Source organism: Patagioenas fasciata, chromosome 17 (genome assembly GCF_037038585.1).
Source record: "Patagioenas fasciata isolate bPatFas1 chromosome 17, bPatFas1.hap1, whole genome shotgun sequence".
Taxonomy (NCBI): Eukaryota; Metazoa; Chordata; class Aves; order Columbiformes; family Columbidae; genus Patagioenas; species Patagioenas fasciata.
Genome location: NC_092536.1, coordinates 12,906,085 through 12,921,112, shown reverse-complemented (window position 1 = coordinate 12,921,112; position 15,028 = coordinate 12,906,085). Strand labels below are relative to the sequence as shown.

The 15,028-nt window shown below is 62.2% G+C and overlaps 2 protein-coding genes across 9 annotated transcripts; one reads left to right on the top strand and one right to left on the bottom strand.

Annotated features, from left to right (window-relative positions):
- Positions 1 to 833: 833 nt before the first annotated feature.
- Positions 834 to 5,543, top strand: RNF215 (ring finger protein 215). Its single transcript, XM_065851888.2, has 10 exons — positions 834 to 1,104; positions 1,725 to 1,853; positions 2,641 to 2,712; positions 2,790 to 2,875; positions 3,512 to 3,566; positions 3,838 to 3,942; positions 4,065 to 4,181; positions 4,256 to 4,393; positions 4,600 to 4,702; positions 4,825 to 5,543. The coding sequence occupies exons 1-10, from the start codon at positions 850 to 852 to the stop codon at positions 4,845 to 4,847; spliced, it is 1,083 nt and encodes a 360-aa protein (XP_065707960.1). The 5' UTR covers positions 834 to 849; the 3' UTR covers positions 4,848 to 5,543.
- A 1,091-nt stretch (positions 5,544 to 6,634) lies between these two features.
- Positions 6,635 to 14,942, bottom strand: CCDC157 (coiled-coil domain containing 157). 8 transcript variants are annotated; one of them, XM_065851887.2, is made up of 10 exons: positions 14,538 to 14,938; positions 12,694 to 12,865; positions 11,091 to 11,802; positions 10,740 to 10,817; positions 9,678 to 9,868; positions 9,404 to 9,559; positions 8,604 to 8,772; positions 7,865 to 8,004; positions 7,202 to 7,263; positions 6,635 to 7,121 (listed from the first exon to the last, which is right to left on the bottom strand). In XM_065851887.2, the coding sequence occupies exons 1-10, from the start codon at positions 14,783 to 14,785 to the stop codon at positions 6,917 to 6,919; spliced, it is 2,133 nt and encodes a 710-aa protein (XP_065707959.1). In that variant the 5' UTR covers positions 14,786 to 14,938; the 3' UTR covers positions 6,635 to 6,916. The 8 variants fall into 8 exon arrangements, with proteins under 8 accessions (XP_065707959.1, XP_071672029.1, XP_071672031.1 ...); XM_071815928.1 differs by having other exon boundaries at positions 8,683 to 8,772; positions 9,404 to 9,868; positions 14,538 to 14,942; XM_071815929.1 differs by having other exon boundaries at positions 6,958 to 7,121; positions 7,202 to 7,354; positions 8,683 to 8,772; positions 9,404 to 9,868; positions 14,538 to 14,942.
- Between the last annotated feature and the right edge of the window lie 86 nt (positions 14,943 to 15,028).

The window sequence follows — 15,028 nt, the reverse complement described above, 5'->3', positions numbered from 1 at the left end:
CGTGTGCTGTGGTTGTGAATGGGGGTGCCTGTGACTGCTGGGCCCCACGTGTCCCCATGTCCCCATACACCCGTGGCTCTGTCCCTGTGTTCACACCTGTCCCTGTGTCCCTGTGGTACCCCCGAGTGCCCCTGTGTCCCCGGGGAAGGGGGGCTGTGGGGACACACACCCTGTCCCTGTCCTTGTCCTGGTCTCAGTCCCTGTCCTGATCCCAGTCTGTTTTGGTCCCTGTCCCAATCGCCATCCTGGTCCCACCCCTTTTGTTTGTCCCCATTCCTCTCCCTGTCCCCATCCCCATTCCCATCCCACTGCCTCTCTCTGTCCCCGTTTCTGTTCCTATCCCGCACCCACTCCCTGTCCCCATTCCAGTCCTGGCCCTTGTCCCTGATGCTGTCCCTATCTCATCCAGCTCCTCATCCCTGTCCCTGTCACGCTCCCCATCCCTGACCCCATCCCAATCCCTGTTCCCATCTCTGTCCCTGTCTCCATCCCTGTCCCCATCCCTGACCCCATCCTGCTCCCCATCCCCATCCCCGTCCCCGTCCCCATTCCTGTCCCTGTCCCGTTCCCCATCCCTGACCCCATCCTCGTCCCTGTCCTCATCGCTGCCCCCATCGCTGCCCCCATCCTTGTCCCCATACCGCTCCCCATCCCTATCCCTGTACCCATCCCCATCCCCGTCCCTGTCCCCGTCCCTGTACCCATCCCTGTCCCCATCCCCATCCCCATCCCCGTCCCCGTCCCTGTCCCGGTTCTGTCTCCCGGGCGCCCCTTGGCCGCGGTGTGCGGCGCGGCGGATCCTCCCCGGCGGCAGGGGGCGCTGCGGCGCGGGGCGGGGCGGAGGCGGCGATGGCGGCGGTGCGGGCCGCGCTGCTGGCGCCGCTGCTGGCGCTGTGCCGGGCCGGGCCGGGCCTCTCGCCCGCCGCCCGCGTCGAGGTGGCGGTGACGGGGCCGGGGGACGGGCCGGGGGCGGCCGCGGGGCCCGCCGGCTCCTACACGCTGCGCGGGGCCGTGCTGGGCGCGGGGGGCGGCCGGGCCGGGCCGGGCCGGGGGGCCCCTCGGGAGGAGGAGGAGGAGGAGGAGATCCGGGGCCGCCTGCTGCTGGTGGGCACCGGGACCGAGGGGAGCCGGGAATGCGGGCTGGGAGGTCTGTGGGCACTGGAGAGGGAACGGGGGAGAGAGAGCAGTGAGAACTGGGGCACACTGTGGGCGGGCAGTGGGTACTGGGGGGCTGTGGGCACTGGGAGAGGATTGGGGTCTGTGGGAACTGGGGGGCATTGATGGCGCTGTGGGCACTGGGAGAGGGATTTGGGGGTCTGTGGGAACTGGGGGGCACTGGGTGGGGGGCAGTGGGCATTGGAGGGAGCTGTGGGCACTGGGAGAGGGATTGAGTGGGCTGTGGGCACCCAGACAGACTGTGAGTACTGGGGGAAATGGGGAAAGAGGAGCAGTGGGAACTGGAGGGCACTGGGGAGGCCATGGGCACTGGGGGTGTGGTGGGGCAGTGGGGGGTGTCACTGTCTAGGGGTGCCCGGTGACAGAGGGGAGGTGCAGGCAGGGATGGGGCGGCAGGGACCAGGTCCTGTCCCGTGTACCACCCCCGCTCCTGTCCCTGTCCCCACACGGTGCCCAGTGCTGCCCAGAGACTTGGGGCTGCTTTGGGGGTGCCCTGAGCCTCAGCCACCCACCCCGGCTCTCTCCCCCGATGCTGCCGTGCCCCCCAGGTGGGGGATGCAGAGCCGGAGCTGGGCGCTGCCGACAGCTGGATCGGCGTGGTGCCAGTGGGTGAGGAGCCGGCCGAGCTGCCCCGCGGTGCCAAGGAGGAGTCCTTCACCGCCGCCGTCGTCAGCAAGGTGACTGTCCCCGTCTGCTGTCCCCCAGCGCTGCCCTGGCCCACGCTACAGTGGCATTTGCTGATCACGAGCCCACAGGGCTCTTGCCTCAACAGATGTGGAGGGTCCTGGCCTGTCCCTAGTGATGGGGGGAACCTGATAGGGCTTCCTGGCAGTGACAGCCCCTCCTGGGTCCCTGGTCCCTTGCGGTACTTCAGCTCGGGCAAAAGCATCAGGTGCTGCCTGCTCACTGCAGTGGGGCAGGAGCTGAGCAGGAACACAGAACCACAGCATACGAGCCTGGTTGGGCTGCAGGAGCTCTGGAGATCCCCAGCCCAGCCCTGCTCACGCAGGGTCACAGAGCAGATCACACAGGTGGGTCCAGGGGGTTTGAATGGCTCAGAGAAGGAGACTCCACACCCGCTCTGGGCAGCCTGGGCCAGGCTCTGGCACCTCCCAGCAAACAAGTTTCTGCTCATGTTCAGATGGAGCCTCTTGTGTTTCAGTCTGTGCCCGTTGCCCCTCACCCTGGCATTGGGCACCACTGAACAGAGTCTGGTCCATCCTCTGACACCCACCCTGAGCTATTGATCCATTGATCACATCCCTCTCAGCTTCTCTTCTCCAGCTCATCAGCCCCAGCTCTCTCAGTGTTTCCTCATCACAAAAATGCTCCAGAGCCCTCAGCATCTTTGTGTCCCTGCGCTGGACTCTCTCCAGTAATTCCTTGTCCTTCTTGAACTGGGGAGCCCAGCTCAGACCCAGCTGCCTGCATTGTCCGCTGAGCTGGTGCTCTCTGTCTCTGCAGATGAAGCGAGCCCTGGTGCTGGGTGCCTCGGCGCTGCTCATCCTGGCGCTGAACCAGAACGCCATCCGGGAGGTAGGTGAGGCTCGGCAGCAGGTCCCCGACCTGGTCCCCTGCCTCCCTGACAGCTGTCACGTTCCTCTCTGCTGCAGCTTGACGTTTCCCAGCTCCTGGCCAAGCCCGTGATCGTGATCCAGTCCTCGGACAACGTCACCAAGCTGCTGGGAGCGCTGCTGCGGTACGGGCTAGGGCGGTGGTGAGAGCTGTAGCTCTGTGCCTGTCCCCTGCCTGGCCCCTTGTCCCCTGCCTGGCTGTGTGAGCCAGGGGCTGCCCTGGGGGGATCTCGCACACCACATGTTGCTTTTGCTGGGCTGGTTTTGAGCTCACCCTTTGCAGGGGACGTGGGTTTCCAGGGCAGGTGTGCGTCAGATCCACACCTTCGTGGGGGCCTGAGCCCATCCACGGGTCCCCATGTCACCACAGGGGCTGGCGATGGCCTCGATCGGGATATGTAGGACTCTCAGTACAAATCGGTCAGACTCAGCTGGTTATTAGCACAGCACTGATGTCCCCACCGCCTGTGCTGCTGCCACCTGCAGTGTTAGGATCCCCTCGGTGTTCCTTCCATGTGGGAGATCAGCATCAATGTGTGGTGTTGCAGACAGGAAATCTGAGGCATGGGGCTGGAAGGAAGGGACGTGCAGGGTCTCTCAGAGGGCTGGGCACGGCTGTGAACAGGGACACTCGCTGTCACCTCCCCTGCGTGTTCCTCCCTCCCTTGGCTCAGTGTGGGGGACTCCCTGGTGCTGGGGTGCTGCAGGCCCGGTCCTGCTCTGCCCGCAGGGCTGACTCTCCTCTGGCATCTTGCTCACAGGGGACTCCGGGCAACGGCGAAGATCACATACCAGGCGGTGCTGCTGGAGAACCTGGTACGTAGGTCTTCCTCCTCCTCTTCCTCCCCGCTCTCCTGGGGGGCGGGCAGGGCCATGGAGGTGTCCAGCTGAACTTCCCCGACCAATGGCTGTTGGAGCTGCTGGTGCCTCAGTTTCCCCAGACTGTGTCCGCAGAAGCAGAGCACTCAGCAGCCACCAGCGGTTCCTCCTCCCCTGGACCCGTGCGATGCCCCCAGCACAGCGGGGCCCCCTCGGGCGGTGCCATGAGCCGCCACGGCCACTGGCAGCGCCGTCTCCTGCCTTGCAGGGAGTGACCCTCACGCTCTGGTCAACCTGCGGCCTCTCCCGCGGGGGCCTCTATGGCGAGTGGCAGGGGGTCATCTGCCCTGGGGACAGCAGCTCGCAGGTGCAGGTACGGGCACTGGGGCCGGCTGGTGCTGGTGCTGCCGGCAGCGGCGATGGCACAGGCGGGAGTGGAGGCAGGGGTCTCTGGTTCTCCCCCGTCCCTGAGCGCCCACTGGTGCTGTCCTGCAGAAGTACCTGCAGCAGCTGTGGAACACGATCCTGCTGATCGCCCTGCTGCTCTGCACCGGTGTGATGGTGCAGGCCCAGCGCCAGTCGCGGCAGGACCCGTCAGAGCAGGATGCCGAGGTGAGAACCGCCCCGCTCTGCCCCTCGCCAGGGAGCCCCGTGCTGGGCACTGACCCTCTGCTCCGCCTCTGCAGCTGGACCTGAAGCAGCACATTCGGCGGCGGCTGTCGGCACTGAAAACGCGGCGCTACCATCCCGGCAAAGCGCTGCGGAGCCGGGCCTGTGAGATCGACAGCTGCGCCGTCTGCTTGGACCAGTTCCACAAGAGCCAGGTGCGGACTGGGCGGGACTGGTGCTGCACTGGGAGGCCTGGAGCCTGGCCTGGTCACCACTTGGTGCCACCCATGCTGTCCCTTTACTGAGCCTCCCCTCGGCGGTTCTGGACTGGCAGAGGATCGTCCCTGTCCCTGGGGAGCATGGTGATGGGCGGGCTGCCGCGATCACCCAGTTCCGCACATGTCTCCGCTTTCCCCCACAGTGTCTGCGGGTGCTGCCCTGCTCCCACGAGTTCCACCGGGACTGCGTGGACCCCTGGCTGCTCCTGCGGCAGACCTGCCCCCTCTGCAAGCGCAACATCCTGGGTGAGAGCCGCGCCGGGGTCCCCGCAGCACCCAGGGAACGGAGCTGCACCAGGGCAAGGGCTGGGGAGGAACCGGAGCCCCCAAGGCTCCCCGTGCAATGGCCTCTGTCCTTCTCCTTCCAGGGAACTGCTGCACGGAGAGCTAGCCGGACAGACGGACACGCTGTGGGGACAGACGCAGCACCGCCACAGGGAGGGGGGGCAGGGGGCGTTCGGCCAGTGCTGCGCTGCTGGAGCGGGGTCGGTGCAGCTGTGCCACCACAGCACCCGGCCCTTCACAGGGAGGGATCTCAGGGTTCTCCCTGCTGGGCGTGAGGAGAGGGGTGGGGGGTTCAGACCAGCAGTTCTGAGGGGCTGGGGGCGTGGGTGCCAGGCAAGGAAGCCACGAGGGCACCCATGGGTGTAGTGGGGTGGGCACGGAGGCAGGGAGAGCCTTGTCCTGCCTGGACCCTCTCCCTGATCATAGTCATTTTTCTAAATCTTGTCTTTTTTTCCTAATTGCTGGCGGGCAGAGCCTGGCTCAGCGCTGTGCTGCACCCAGACCCGGTGGAGGGCCCGGCTGTGGCGTGGGCCCCTCTGCACCTGGTGTGTTTGTGGCAGAGCCGCCGGGACAGCGCTGGCAGAGCTGCTGGGCGCTCGCCGCGGGAGGGCAAGGGGCGAACGCTTTATTTATACTAATTTATTGGGAAGGACGGCACGAGTCAGTTGCAGAGACCAAATGCATGTGCCGCGGTGTCTGGGGATGTGCCATGAGCCCTGACCAGCTCCTGTTCCCTGCGGTCACCGGGGGCTGCAGCGTCGCACGTGTCCGTCTGCATGAAATACAGAGTGGGGAGAGGCCACCCTGGTGTGCGGGGTCATAGAATTGTTTTGGTTGGAGAAGACCCTCAAGCTCATGGAGTCCAACTGTTCCCCCACCCCTGGCACTGCCCCATGTCCCTGAGAACCTCATCACCGTCTGTCCAACCCTCCAGGGATGGTGACTCCACCACTGCCCTGGGCAGCTTGTTTCGGTGTCTGTCACATGGCCCTCACTGCCCTCCGAGGCTCAGGAGGGTACTCGGGGTTCAGGGTGTCCCATTTGGGTGGCTCGAGAGTCCCCTGGGTGCTCGTGGCTGCTTTGCCAGGCTGCGGCAGTGCCAATGCGCTGAGAGAGGCTCAGACTCCTCGTCCCCAGCCCTTCCTCACAGGGTGGCCATGTCCCAGTCACCTCTGGGGAACAGTTCCTGGTGTGAGTGAACCTGTGCTGTGCCCAGATGGTGTCCGGCTGGTAGCACCGGCAGAGCTGTGCCGGGGACACCGGCAGTGGCTTAGCCATGGGTGACTGAGCTCCAGCACCCAGGACCGGCCCTGGCCCCACTCGTCTGATGGGACGGGCAGCTCCATGCGCCATGGGAGCATTTTCTCCCCTCCAGCCTGTGTGGGGTCACTCCAGCCGGGTTCTGCAGCGGGGGCTGCTTTGAGGCTGCTGTGCCGAGGGAGGGGAGATGGGGACACCCCATAGTCTCTGCGCCATCACCAGTGGCTTTACCGTAACAACCCACAGCGTTCCCTGACAGAGAGGGACAAGGGGAACCTGCACAGACACGGTGGGTGCTGCGGTCACGCAGAAAACAACGTGAAGCCACAGCATGTGGCAAAGCCACTGCGGGGCCAGCTCCCCACAGCCACCACCAGCAGGCTCGGGATGGGCAAAGCGTGGGTTTCCCAAGCAAACGCACCTTTGTGGCCACAGAATCATAGAACTGTAGAATTGTTTTGGCTGGAAAAGACCTTTAAGATCATCAAGTCCAAATGTTAACCCGACACTGGCACTGACCCCTGTTGCTGAGAACCTCATCCACCTGAAACACTTCAGCTGTTCACCCCATGTTTGAAGACCATATTCTTCAAAGCACAGCAGTCAGGAAAAAATACTTGGAAATACAACAAATATAAAAAGATAATTTAAGAACTAGTAAATAATAGATAACAGTAGTGACTGAAGTATTCTCCAATAGTATTTCAAGCTAGAATGCTGAAACAATTCCCCCATCTTAGCGCTGACACAGAACTGCAATACACACAGTCCATGAGCAGGGAGGGAAAGCGGCTTTGCAAGAGGTAGAAAAGGTTTTGTAAAACCTTTGTGCGATGCACACAGCGGTAACGAGCTCCCACGGCGCAGGGTAGGTGGCTGCTCGCCAAACGGTTCACTTCAGCATCTCACCAGAGTTCATTTGCGCCGGGAGGGCCGGGGGGCGGCCGTGCCTCTGCCCCTGGGCTCGGGGGGGCTGAGCAGCAGCCCCGCGGCCGGCAGCGAGCGGCAGGGCCCGGCTGAGCGCGGCTGTGACCGCTGGCTGCTGGGCGCTCGCTGCTGGCGCTCACCCGCACAGCCCCGCGGCCCCGCGCTGTCCTCACTGCCTCGGCTGCTGGGCGGCCTGTGGGTGGGGATAGCGGTTGGATGGGAGGAAGAGGAGGGAGGAAGGTCCCTGGTGGCTTCCTCGGGGTTCTTACTCACCCTGCATCCTCCCCGCAGCGCTGGCTGCCGAGCTGGGAACACAGGTGGGTCTGTGGGATGAGCTGGGGGAGAGAAGAGGGGCTGAAACTTCCCCCCGTGCTCGGCTCCACTTGCACACCTCGGCCTCTGCCCTGGGCGGCCATTCCCACTGAGCTGGTGACAGTGACACAGTGGCACAATGATGGAACAGAGCCAGGAACCAGCCCTGGACACCTTGGCTGGGCAGCTTTCCCCACCAACACCAGTTAAACCAGACTGATCTCCCAGTGGCACAGCAGCCTGGGCTCTGGCCCAAATGAGGTGGGCACACCCCAAAAACACAGAGCTGGTCCAAACTGAATGGGGGGCAGGAGGTGGGGGTGGCCTTGGGGCTGAGGTGAGCTCCTGAGGGCAGGATCAGGCCCTGGGACAGCAAAGGGTCACAGTCCCCACCACACAGGCTGGGGACACAGCTGCGGTGTTGCAGGGGACGTTGTGCCAGGAGCCCCATGGCTTGTGCTCCCTGGAGCCTTCTCTGCAAGGACATGCAAACACAAAATGCTCCCCAGGGGCTGTGGGACAATGCCCGGGCCCATGGGGTGGGTTTGGGGTACGCAGCACCCCTCTGGCACCTGCACTCTCTCTGTGGTGACATCCACTCACCCGGCCGGGGTGCAGCCTCACCTTCAGCACACCCTGCGCAGCCGCCACCTGCACCTTGGCCAGCGCGGAGCGGAGCCGCGCGTTCTCCTGCTCCAGCACGCCGATGCGGATGCTGTTGGCTTCCAGCTGCTTCTCCATGTCTTCAGTCACGCTCCCGCTGCCTGTGGACAAAATATATAATGTCTTGTGGTGCAGCCAGAGCTCAGCCCACCGTTGCCCTGAGCAGAGAATCACAGATGGTTTGGGTTCAAGGGACCATTAAAGCTCCCCCAGTGCCCCCCCTGCCATGAGCAGGGACATCTTCACCAGCTCAGGTTGCTCAGAGCCCCGTCCAGCCTGGCCTGGGATGTCTCCAGGGATGGTTCATCCACCACCTCTATGGCCAACCTGGGCCAGGCTCTCACCACCCTCAGGGCAACAATTTCTTCCTCACGTCCAGCCTGCGGGGGCTGCCCCTGGGAAGGAGTCCACCCCAACGTGAGAGGGGCAACTGGGACCCAAAACTGCAACCACAAGGGCAAACACAGTTTGGCCCGGATCCTGCTTCAGTTCCTGTCCTGGGGGTGGGACAAGCAGCACCTGCACAGGGAGGGTTGGAAAGATGGTGGTGGCGCAGCACAGCCCAGGGCCTGGCCCCTCCTGGCCCTTAGTAGGACAAACGGTGCCATACAAGTAACACTGGATCCCCCATGAGCCCCAGGAGAGCCCAAAGGCCCAAGCCCGCTGTGGTGAAGGCAGGTGCTGCTGCCCACCCCCTTACTCTCAAATTGCGCCTCGCTGGGGACATGGAGCTCGGGGAAGAACACCAGGAGCCGCTCCCGCTCCTGCAGCTCCTGCACCTGCTCCTCCAGCCTGGACACCTTTGCCTGCAGCTCTGAGACGTTCTGCTCCAGGCTCAGCTTCTCCTGTTGCAGCACGTCCAGCAGCTCCTGTGGGCACAGCAGGGAGATGGGGAGGTTTGCAGAGCAATCCCAGCCCTTGGCACGGCCTGGGGGAACCCCCCAGGAGCACTGGGACCACCATGGAAAGCTGCTCTTATGCGATAAGAGTGTCCCACGGTGTGATGAACTGCGGGGTCTCAGCTTGAATGGTCCCTGGGTGAGTTGGAAGCAACAGCACCAACAATCACAGAATCATTCTGGTTGGAAAAGACCCTCAAGACCATTAAGTCAAACAGTTCCCCCACCCCTGGCACTGCCCCGTGTCCTGAGAACCTCATGTCCATCTGTCCAACCCTCCAGGGATGGTGACTCCAGCACTGCCCTGGGCAGCCTGTTCCAATGCCCCACAGCCCTTTGGGGAAGAAATTGTTCCCCACATCCAACCTCAGCCTCCCCTGGCGCAACTTGAGGCCGTTTCCTCTGCTCCTGGCGCTTGTTCCTGGGGAGCAGAGCCCGACGCCCCTGGCTCCAAGCTCCTTTCAGGCAGTTCAGAGATCAGAAGGTCTCCCCTCAGCTCCTGTTCTCCACGCTGAATGTCACACCGAGTCCCAGAGCCCCTATCCTGGGCTGTGGTGTGGGCTGGGGCAGTGGTGGCTCCTGTGGTGGCTGTGACACTGACCTGCTGTGCCTGCAGCTGCTCCCGGCTCTGCTCCAGCTGCTCTGCCAGACGGGCCCCGTCCTCCTCGGCCTCCCCTAGCTGGGCCTGCAGCTCCTCGCGCTCCTGGTCCAGGCTGTCCAGCTGCTGCAGCAGGACCTGCTGCTTGCTCTGCAAGGACTGCACGGGGCAGGCAGGATTGCATGGGGCTGCCAAACCACCTCTCACCACCTCGACGTGGGGCAGCAGCGCCGGGGAGCTCAGCCCGCTCCCCAACGCGTGGCAGGGCCGGCTGTACCTCCTGATGCCTCAGAACGCTCTCCACCTTGGCCTTCTCCTTCTCCAGCTGGGTGTTGGTGCTGCTCAGCTCCTGGCTCAGGCTCTCCTGCTGCTCTGTGAGCAGCTGCACCTTCTCCTCCAGCTCCAGCACCTGGCTCTTGGCCACCATCATGGTCCTCATCTCCTCCAGCAAGGTTGTCTTGGTCACCTCTAGGGAAACACAGTAGCTCTGTGTCCTGGGCCACCAGCATCCCAGCTGGTACTGGTGTGGCCAGGAGGCCCAGGGCAGTGACCGTCCCTGTGCTGGGCACTGGGGACGCCAAACCATGAATCCTGGGGGCAGTTCTGGGCCCCTCACACCAAGAAAGGCCTTGAGGTGCTGGAGCGAGTTGAGAGAAGGGAACAGAGCTGGGGGAGCGGCTGAGGGACCTGGGGGTTCAGCTGGAGAACAGGAGCTGAGGGGGGACCTTCTGATCTCTGAACTGCCTGAAAGGAGCTTGGAGCCAGGGGGGTCGGGCTCTGCTCCCCAGGAACAAGCGCCAGGAGCAGAGGAAACGGCCTCAAGTTGCGCCAGGGGAGGTTGAGGTTGGATGTGGGGAACAATTTCTTCCCCAAAGGGCTGTGGGGCATTGGAACAGGCTGCCCAGGGCAGTGCTGGAGTCACCATCCCTGGAGGGCTGGACAGACGGACATGAGGTTCTCAGGACATGGGGCAGTGCCAGGGGTGGGTTATGGGTGGACTTGATGATCCTGAGGGGCTTTTCCAACCAAGATGATTCTGTGGTTCTATGACTTGGGCCCAGCTGGGCAGGATGGGGGAGCAGCTCCCAGCGGAGGTGTTGGGGAGTGCCCTGTACCCCGCAGAGGCCCTGGCAAGGGGGAAGCAGTTCTGCCAGGAGGGCTGTGATCCCCTGAATCGCCAGCAGCACGAGCCCTGCCTGGTGCTGGGAGATGTTTGGGCACCAGCACCACACCTGATCGATTCTGTGGGAGCTGGATGTTCCGTCAGTGTATTAAAACACTAATGAGTCCAGAGGAGGGTTGGGGAGATGCACCAGCCGGATGAGCCTCAGGTCCTTACCCAGCTCCTGCACCTCGGCCTGCTTTGCAGCCAGCTCCTCCTTCAGCGCTGAAAGTCGCTCTTCCAGCAGAGCAGCTCCTAAACCAGCACAAAACCACTACTCAATATTAAACAGCTCCTCAAAGAAAATAAAACATGGAGGCAGCAAATGGCTGCACCAAGGCATTTCTCATCCAGTGACTGCACCATGCTCTGCCATGCAGGGAGGGGACGTGGACAACCAGCTCTCAGAGTGGGGAGCAGCCCCAGTGCCCACCCAAACCAGGGGCAAAAGCGCTGCTCATGGTAGAGGAACCAAGATTTGACCACGGACTTGGTGTTCCTGCGGAGATGGAGGGACCAGTACTGTACCTCTCCGCAGGTCATCCTTGTCCCGCTCCAGCCTGGCTACAGCCTCTAAATGCTCTTTGTTCTTCACTTTCAGGCTCTGCTCCGCCTTCCTCCTCTGCTGCGCTTGGGTCTCCTTCTCCGCCTGAAGCAGCCGGGAAAAGTCCTCAACCTTCTTTCGCAGCTCGTCCTTCTGTTTCTGCGACTCTTGCAGCTCGGACTTCAGAGGGTTGACCTGCTGCAGCAGCGTCTGGAGGTGTTTGCTGATCCGGGCGAGGTCCTTGCTCTGCTCCACGGCCCAGTAGCTCAGGTCCGTTGCAGAGAGGGTCCGAGAAGGACCTGTGGGGTCCTCCACCATCTCCTGGAACCTGCTGAGCGCTGAGGGGATGTTCTGGCTCTGGCAGACGCTGGTGATGGCTTTGCCGACCTGGCGGAGGCTGGCCTGGGCGCTGGCGCAGGTGTCGCAGGCTCCCGGGGCTGAGCCGGCTGTCTGCGTGGGGACACTGTGGCTGCTTGCGGCTGCGCTGCCGGCAGCCCTGGGCACGGAGCTGCCCGGGGTGACACTGTCTGACCCTCTAACACTCGATGACGGGCACGGAGAGGTGGACTTGGGAACTTCTGGGGAAGTCCTTATCTCCAAAACGTCAGGCAAGCTGTGTTTCGGGTGCTTCTTCTCAGCATTCCCAGCCTGGGGAGTGGGTTGCAGCGCAGGGAGCTCCTCCTTGCCAGCTTTCTTCTGAGGAAGAGAGCACAGAACAGAGACAGGGCCTGGATCAAACAGCACCCACAGTAAATGTTCCGTAAGAGTCAAACAACAGAGGTGTGAAGCGTGGGGACGGGATGTCAGCGTAGGGAAGGGGTGACAAGGGCAGTGAGCCCTTCTCCTGGGAGCAGAGACCTTCACAGCGATGGGAGGAGAGGAGCCCAGTGCTCAGTTCCTGTTCACTCTGTGTCACTACAGCTGCAGCACACGGCTAACGAGCAAAATGAACCTGCACCCCACAGCCCGATGCAGAGTACGGAGTAATTGAACTTTTACAAGCCACCGCTGCTCTAGCAGAGCTGTGGTTTCACGACATGAAGCCTCGGCAGGGAAACCTGCTCCCCAGCTCCCTTTGTGACCATCTCGTCTTTCCCACCCTTGTGCTGTCTCCTGGTTATGCCAGATGAATTACTGTGAGACTTTGCCACAAAAGGGGGGGAAAAAACTGCAGGGTAGTGGTATAGTGTTTTTACCACAAACTACTTCACGGATTTGAGGCAGCTCAGCCCCACAAACGGGGCTGGCAGAGCTGCAGCACGTTGGCAGGTGAATATTTTCCCAAGCAATACGGGCAGCCAAGCTCCCCCATCCCGAGATCCCGGAGGACGGTGGATCCAGTGGCACGCAGGGGCGGTCAGAGGGAAGAGACTCGGGGTGGGACAGATGTGTCCTGTCTGACACACTTCAGTGCTCCGAGGGTCGTGAGCTGGGAGCACAACTGGTGTGGCCACCACACGTGTCACGGAGTGTCCCAGAGACGGATCGTGACCTCAGCATGGTCCAAATCATGACGGGTGAGACAAAGGTCATTTCCATGTCCCCTACACTGAGCTCGGGGAGTGTCAGGGCCCCCAAATGTCCCACCTCGGCCAGGAGCTGCTGGCAGAAGGCCCCCAGTTTCAGCATGCTGCACCAGTATCTCCTCGCCGTCAGCCCCGCCGACATGCCGGGTCCCACTGCCTGCCCGGGGGGCTCATCTCGCTCGCTCAGCAGGTTTTCTGCGTAGCCCGTGAAGCTCTGAAGCAGCAGCAGCAGCCTTGTTCGATAGAAACGAAACACAGGTTAGAGCAACGGAGTATTTGTAATGAGGAAAGTGCCCCTGGAGAGCCTGAAGGGCCAGTGTGAGGCAGGGAGGTTTTCCCTCCCCGTGCCCTGGACAAAGCGAGTTTGGCAAAAGAGGGCAGGTGTCAGTGCCCCTGTGACCCTCCCAGGCCTGAGTTGCTTCTCAGAGCAGTATGCGGTGGGATGAAAACCCTCCTGCAGCACTTCAGAGAGGCTGCAGTGAAGCTCTCCCGAGAGATCTGGGGCACTGGAAAGATCTGGGGCACTCACGCTGCCAATATCAAACCCTAATTGCCAGGGCCAACAGCCCTGAGGGAACGGCTTGTCTTTTGAAATCAAGTTGTATTTATTTCACCCAGATTGCAAAAGGCGCTTTCACGCCCCAGGTCAGCAGGTGCAGCCCTGTCTGAGTGTTTCCAAGGCTCGGGGGGAATTTAAGGAGCCTGTCCCGGTCTGTCCGGGTGTCCTCGGCTCCCGGGTGCAGCAGCGACCTGCTCTGCCCCGCTGCGGCCAGTGCTCGTGCTGGCAGCTCTGAGTGCTGTGCGGGGAGACGAGTGGCATGTAAAACTCAGCGTAAAGCTGTGGAGCACGAGGCCGAGGTGTCAAGGTGCCGGCACACTGCGCATTGTAAGGAACGTTTAACGAAGGAATGTTGTTTTTACAAAACTGAGGAGCCTGACCCCAGCAGGGGGAAAGGACCGAGAGACATCAGACTATGAATCCTTGATGTAAAACAAAGTCTCTTTGAAATAATCCCAGAATGCAAACTGATATCTGTATTTACAAGTTAATCTAGGGGGAAGGGTAGCCAAAGAGCCAGGAACCCATATTTTAAATAGATCGAAAAGGAGAAGGGTATTGTTCGGATTAGATGAATGAAATACGTAAACTGAGGCAGGCATCAGTCTGTAAATCCTGAAGTACCCAACCAATGGGGAACAGGGGAGGGAATTTGTGGCCGACATTTGAGGCAGATATAAGCAGGGGCTTTTGGTCCTTTCAGGTGTGCCCACCTTTAGGTAGAACACTTGATCCTGCAAAATCATTATTAAAACATGCTTTGCTGAGACATCCTGCCTGGGCCTATTTATTTCACAGAATCCCAGAATGTCAGGGGTTGAAGGGACCTGGAAAGCTCATCCAGTGCAATCCCCCCATGGAGCAGGAACACCCAGCTGAGGTTCCACAGGAAGGTGTCCAGGCGGGTTTGAATGTCTGCAGAGAAGGAGACTCCACAACCTCCCTGGGCAGCCTGGGCCAGGCTCTGACACCCTCACCAGGAACAAGTTTCTTCTCACATTTAAGTGGAACCTCCTGTGTTCCAGTTTGCACCCATTGCCCCTTGTCCTGTCACTGGTTGTCACCCAGAAGAGCCTGGCTCCATCCTCCTGACACTGCCCCTTTCCATATTGATCCCCAGGAATGAGTCCCCCCTCAGTCTCCTCCAGCTCCAGAGCCCCAGCTCCCTCAGCCTTTCAAGGTAATTGTTTCCATCACTCATCATGGAAACACGTGGGAAAGAAGCATCCAGAACGTTTGGCCACGTTGGACAGGTTGCACACCCAGCCGTACCCTTCCCGCGGGGACAAGCAGTCGCTCTGCCGGTCCCTGGAGCGGGGTGGCCGGGCCTGGCCGTGCCCTCTCACCTGTCGATGAGCAGCTCCAGCAGCGCGACGTGTGCGTGCTGGCTGAACTGGGGGTCCCCGTGCCGGTGGCTGTACCGCTCCAGCAGCGCCGGCACGTCCAGCTCGCACGACACGCGGTCCGGGAACTTCCAGGAGGGGAAGCGCACGGGCCCGGCCCGGGCCCAGACGTCGCCGATGGCCGCCTGCAGGTCCCGCAGGTCGGCCCGCAGGCTCTCCATGCAGCCGGGATGGCCCAGCAGCTGCGCCATGGCGCCGGGGTGGCAGGACAGGCGACACCTGTGACACCGGGGCTGCGGCGGCGGCACCGGGGCCTGTGAGGGGACGCGGGTCACGCCCTCCCCTGCCCGCGCGCCGCCGGCGGTTGCTACGGCAACCGCTCAGGTCACGCCCCCCGGAGGCCACGCCTCCAGGCCACGTCCCCCCCGAGCCGCAATGGTTCGCTCCTCCTGCTGCCGCCTCCTCCTTTAGGGAAACCCCCTCCCTTGTGGTAT

Coding starts and splice junctions, on each gene's coding strand:
- RNF215 (XM_065851888.2), top strand. CDS start 850: ATGGCGGCGGTGCGGGCCGCGCTGCTGGCGCCGCTGCTGGCGCTGTGC. Junction 3,943..4,064: donor ACAGCAGCTCGCAGGTGCAG/GTACGGGCACTG, acceptor GCTGTCCTGCAG/AAGTACCTGCAGCAGCTGTG. Junction 4,703..4,824: donor CTGCAAGCGCAACATCCTGG/GTGAGAGCCGCG, acceptor TTCTCCTTCCAG/GGAACTGCTGCACGGAGAGC.
- CCDC157 (XM_071815928.1), bottom strand. CDS start 14,785: ATGGCGCAGCTGCTGGGCCATCCCGGCTGCATGGAGAGCCTGCGGGCC. Junction 12,866..14,537: donor CTGGAGCTGCTCATCGACAG/GTGAGAGGGCAC, acceptor CTATCGAACAAG/GCTGCTGCTGCTGCTTCAGA. Junction 9,869..10,739: donor GGCCGAGGTGCAGGAGCTGG/GTAAGGACCTGA, acceptor GTGTTTCCCTAG/AGGTGACCAAGACAACCTTG.